This window comes from Dryas octopetala, chromosome 9, assembly GCF_963921425.1.
Source record: "Dryas octopetala chromosome 9, drDryOcto1.1, whole genome shotgun sequence".
In the NCBI taxonomy this organism is placed as follows: domain Eukaryota; kingdom Viridiplantae; phylum Streptophyta; class Magnoliopsida; order Rosales; family Rosaceae; genus Dryas; species Dryas octopetala.
This window is the reverse complement of record NC_141374.1, coordinates 6,984,079-6,989,063: the sequence shown is the minus strand read 5'-3', so window position 1 is coordinate 6,989,063 and position 4,985 is coordinate 6,984,079. Positions and strand designations below refer to the sequence as shown.

Sequence of the window (4,985 nt, the reverse complement as noted above, 5' to 3'; positions counted from 1 at the left end):
ATTTGAAACAGTTACAACTGTCACAATTGTGACTATCGAACAGTCACAACTGTATAGCAAACCAATTTGTGACCTAATCCAAAATGTCTTGTTTTAGGTTAGTACATAAACTAAAAAAACTTAGTGTCTTACTGCTTTGCTGAAAAACTATTGATATTTGGTATTTAATCCTAATTTTCTAAAAACATTAATACTTTTTTTTTTTTTAAGTAAATGACTTTAGATAGACTTTGCAACGGGTCGTGTTTTTGCTGGTTTGGGTCATATACGACACAACTCGTTAAGTTAACAGGTGAACACAACACTACCTATTAAGATAACGGGTGAAAAAAATAATGCCAACAAGAACACGACATAACCCGTTTCACCCCTTAAAAAAAAAATGTATACATTTTTCAACAAAAAATTTAAATTAAATGTATTATATTACATAAGCAAATACATTTTATTACATAAATAAATACATTTATTCTATAAATGTATAGGTTAAACATTCATAAGAAAAATCTAAAAAATATGCAAATTAAATGATTAATATCCTAAAAAAATAAAATAAAATATATTTATTTCTTAACGGATCACAAAAGGGTTTTGCGGGTTAACACAAACATGACACAAAAATTAACGGGTCTACACGACACGATAAGCCTTAACCTGAACACTGAATTTTTCATATCGTGTTAATGGGTTGGATAAGATATATTGTCATGTCTAATTTTAAAGTTCATTTTACAACCTTAATGATAAATCAACCTACCTAAAAGTTGTAATGATACAAAATGTCCACTTTTTAGTTAGAAAATGATAAATAAACCTGCATTATAATTGAGAGGCGTATTTTTGCAAGCTAGGCAGATTGTCATTGCTCAATAATGACTATCATTGTTACTATTCGACAACGACAATTAGTAACCGTCATTGTTACTGTTATAATGCGGGTGGATGTAACTCCATAAGTTTAAATTTTTTGTTTTATGTTGGTATTATAAGTTTTTGACATGTTTATGTAAGAAAAAAAAAATAAAAGGTATATATATATAAGTATTATTTTTATGCATTTTTAAATAGTCATTGTGCATGCAATGATAGTTATTGGCGAACATTGGCTGTATTCCAAAACACGGAAAAAAAAAAAAAAAAAACAAAGTGCTGAGTGTTCTGCTTATTAAAGTGAAATGGCCTATCACCGTGTATTTTAAAATAGACATGGTCGATCATGCTATTTTTGGTTTTGGACTTTAAAAAAAAATTTTTATTTTTATAATATTAATACTAAACCTTAAACTTTAATGTTTAAACTCAAATCTCAAAATCATACCGTTTTTTATAAGCACAAAATCAGCGGGAAAAAAAAAACCAAGGAAACTTGAAATTTGCTCATATTTTTTAAGTGGATTCTACTTTCTACATCATATTGTCCGCATTTTTAATGATTTTGGTGAGTCGGATTTATAGGGACATCCGGACAGGGCGTTGAAGCCAAAGCCAATCAATCTATCTGATTTGAAAAAATATTAAACTTATTTTTTGACCAAATATATTAAACGTATTCCATTCATGGGTCACACCCTTAAAGTCTCGAGCTAAAAATCAGCTAACTGCTGACACAGAATTGAGCCCACCGTTTTAGAAATTAATTTAATTTAATGATTGTTTAGAGCAGCTTAGGAAAAAAGTCAACTAATATTGCAACATATCTATTGGAAAATATTGTAAATGCCACATATAATTTATGTTTATGATGTTGATGATTATTATTATGATAATGATGATGCTGATGCTGATGCTGATGATAAGGGTTATGACAAATTCATAGTCCGTACCCCATTTATATTAACAAAAATTATCCCAAGAAGATAAGAATTATTATCATAATGTATAGTAGCATGTTATTACATTTTTCTCTCATCCCGACCAAACAAAAGTTAAAAACCACAAGTTGGCATATATATAGTTTTTGACTTTTTGGTCTCACTTAATGAAAATGGACCACAGATGATAAGTCATTTACCATGTCACAATTTTTTCACAGGAAAAAAAAAAAATGTAAGAAAGCTTTCAAAGAAATAAGATGCTAGTTGTTGGTGGAATTACTCCCACAAGAGCAAAGTTTTGAGCAAAGCCAGAACCAAAATCCCTTCTTCTTTAATGGTTGAAATGTAGCTTCGCTCTGGGCAACATAATCTGCCATGTACTGTACAACTGCCTGGTCAACAAAGAAGTTGAATGAGTGTAATATTATAGAAAAAAGCAACAGACAACACAGTTTAAAACCAAAATGGCATACTTAATTAGCATCATTACCTGGGCACCCAATTTTATAACTTGTCTTGGTGGAACTTCCAGAGGTGTCTCATCAGCACGAAAAACTCTCAGTTTCGACAAGAATCTGAAAGAGTGTGGCAAAGTTCTAATCTGATCGTCGCTGATATCCAACTCTTCAAGCATCTCAAGATTTCCAATTGATCGTGGCAAGGCTCTTAGGTCCGCGAAGTTGTTTGCCACATTCAGTTTTTTGAGGCTCACTGCAAAGCACAAGGTCTCGGGTATGGATTCAAGTTCGTTGAAGCTGACATCAAGCTCCTTCAAGTTATTAAGATTCCCCATTGTTGTTGGCAGCCCTTTGATTCTGTTGTAATGAAGTGTGAGAACCTCTAAGCTTTCGACCTTTCCAATTGCCTCAGGAAGACCCCTTAGCTGATTGAAATCCAAATGCAGCTCCACAAGTGATGTGCAGGATCCAATTGTGTAAGGCAAATCCTCAAGCTCATTTGTTTCAACATTCAATATCTTCAAATTGGTCAATTTCCCAATTATCTCAGGCAAATGACTGAACTGATTCGAACCCAAATCGAGATTCATGAGCTTCATCAAGTTCCCAAAAGAAGCTGGCAGTGATCTCAACCTGTTTGCATGGAGGTCGAGATCAGTGAGATTGCTCAACTCACCAAATGAGTCTGGCAGGTTTATAAGCTGGTTTGAGTGGATGTCAAGCTTTGTTAAGGCTTTAAGGCCACCAATAGTAGGTGGAAGAGCCATGATCTTGTTTTCAGATAAGTCCAATTCAGTGACATCTGACAATTTCCCAAGTGACACAGGAAGCCACTCCATTTGATCTACCAATTTTCCTCTAAGATCAAGAACAACTGCTCCACTTTTAGCAGTGTTTTCAATCACAGCTGCTACCTTCATTAGACTTAATTTCTCAGAGTTCCCTACAAGCCACCACAACATCAAAACATTGAGGAAATTTCAGTTAGCCTCTTAACCCATCTATTTTTTCTTAATTATATTTTAAGGTACACAAATTTTTGCTATAATAGTCTATATAAAACATACAAATACAAAGAGATTTCCAAGCAACCTATAATGTGAAAAATAACAAAAATGAGGGCTTATAGCTCTTAATTATTATAGAAGGTACACAACTGTTTTGTATGATTAGAACATATAAATACAGAGAGATTTCTAAGCAAGCTAACAAAAAGGAGAGCAATTATCCTCACACCTATGACAAGTGTTTGACTCTTGCACTCTCTCCCCCCTAGGCCTTGGGTCTTTTTTTTTTTCAAAGAAAACAAAAAATAACAGAAGTACCTTTTTGATGAAATTCCTCTAATTTTAGTTCATGAAACAAAATACAACAAACAACAAACAAGATGAAAATATTGAACGGTTCTAAATAGATAAAGAGTATACAAAGAGAACAAGAAAAGGCTTATATAAAAGCTTCAAGCATGAACATCTTCTTAATTATCAGGTATCTATATGAATCACCCTTATGATTAAAATTCCAACATTCTTAATTCTTCTCCATGTAAAAGGAGCAAAAAAAATCATCATTTATCACAGAACAAGGACATCTGAAAGATAAAAAAATCAGAACAGCCAAAGCAGATTTATTCCTTAAAATCGAAAACAAAAATCCCCATAATTTTTTTTTTCCTTAATTGAGAGTATGATCAGCACTTAGATGTGTCCTATATTTTTCTCCATATATTACCTCTAACACAATTCTTATATATGCATGGTTCTTAGAAGAATTCAATTCTCAAAATTAAATTGAAAATTTCGATGCTAACCTGAAGAGAAAATGGAAGCAGTCTTCACCACACCCTTCAAACCATCTCTCTCTGATTCTTCACCTTCCTTCTTCTTCACCAAACTTTCATCACTGATCATCACATCTTCTCTCCCAATTTTCTCAACTGGGTATTCCAAACCAACAAGTTTCTCATTTTGGGTGTCACCAGAAACAACCACAGAAGCCCTCTGGATAAGATCATCAAAGGTGTGAAACAGCTTGTCAAGTTCAACCACATGAGAGGCCTCTTTCCTCTGCTCATGGCTCTGAAACAAGACCATGGTCTTCCTCACCTGCTGCAACACAGAGAAGAGCTCTTCAGGGACATCTTGGGGCCTCTCTTGCTTTGATATCTCCTCAAGTTTCATCTGCTCCTCACTGTTGACTGTTTCGAGCACAGACATGGCTGCTTCAACCTCTTCAATGGAGGGTCTTGGTGGCAGAGACTTGTAGAGTTTCATGATTTCTTCGACTGTTTCTACAAAGACAGGGGATGGTGTTGGTGGGTCTTGCTCGGGTTTTACACCCATGGCTATGGTGTTGTGTGGAGTCTTCGGAGAGTGCCCAGCAAGAAAAGATTATTTGGGAAATGACTAATTCTATGGGCTTTTAAATGTCTCTTTAGTCTTTATATAAAACAGGGGAGCCGTTTTCTCATTTCCGTTTAGAACTTTCTTCTATTTTATTTTTCCCTTTCGAAAATTTTATTTTATTTTATCTTTTCCTTTCGAAAATTTTATTTTATTTTATTTTTCCTTCTCAGTTTCGAAGTTAATTGGTTTTAGTAAACGTTTAAATTAAATGTCTCATTACAATTAAAACTTTCCAAAATAGTTCTTGAACATTTTGAAATTATTAATTTCATATTTTTAGTGTTTGTTGCAAATTAAAAGCATTTTTT

General features: G+C 33.4%; 1 protein-coding gene across 1 annotated transcript; it reads right to left on the bottom strand.

The window, feature by feature from the left end:
- Window positions 1-1,851: 1,851 nt before the first annotated feature.
- Window positions 1,852-4,653, bottom strand: LOC147273512 (plant intracellular Ras-group-related LRR protein 5-like). The gene is made up of 3 exons (XM_086227364.1): window positions 4,083-4,653; window positions 2,305-3,215; window positions 1,852-2,206 (listed from the first exon to the last, which is right to left on the bottom strand). Exons 1-3 carry the CDS (start codon window positions 4,612-4,614, stop codon window positions 2,075-2,077), a joined length of 1,575 nt encoding a protein of 524 aa, XP_086083490.1. The 5' UTR covers window positions 4,615-4,653; the 3' UTR covers window positions 1,852-2,074.
- Between the last annotated feature and the right edge of the window lie 332 nt (window positions 4,654-4,985).

What these genes read in the sequence shown, in the direction of transcription:
- LOC147273512 (XM_086227364.1), bottom strand. Translation starts at nt 4,614, where the DNA reads ATGGGTGTAAAACCCGAGCAAGACCCACCAACACCATCCCCTGTCTTT. An exon ending in TGCTTCCATTTTCTCTTCAG is followed by an intron (nt 3,216 to 4,082) that starts GTTAGCATCGAA and finishes GGTGGCTTGTAG; the next exon opens with GGAACTCTGAGAAATTAAGT. An exon ending in TTATAAAATTGGGTGCCCAG is followed by an intron (nt 2,207 to 2,304) that starts GTAATGATGCTA and finishes TTTGTTGACCAG; the next exon opens with GCAGTTGTACAGTACATGGC.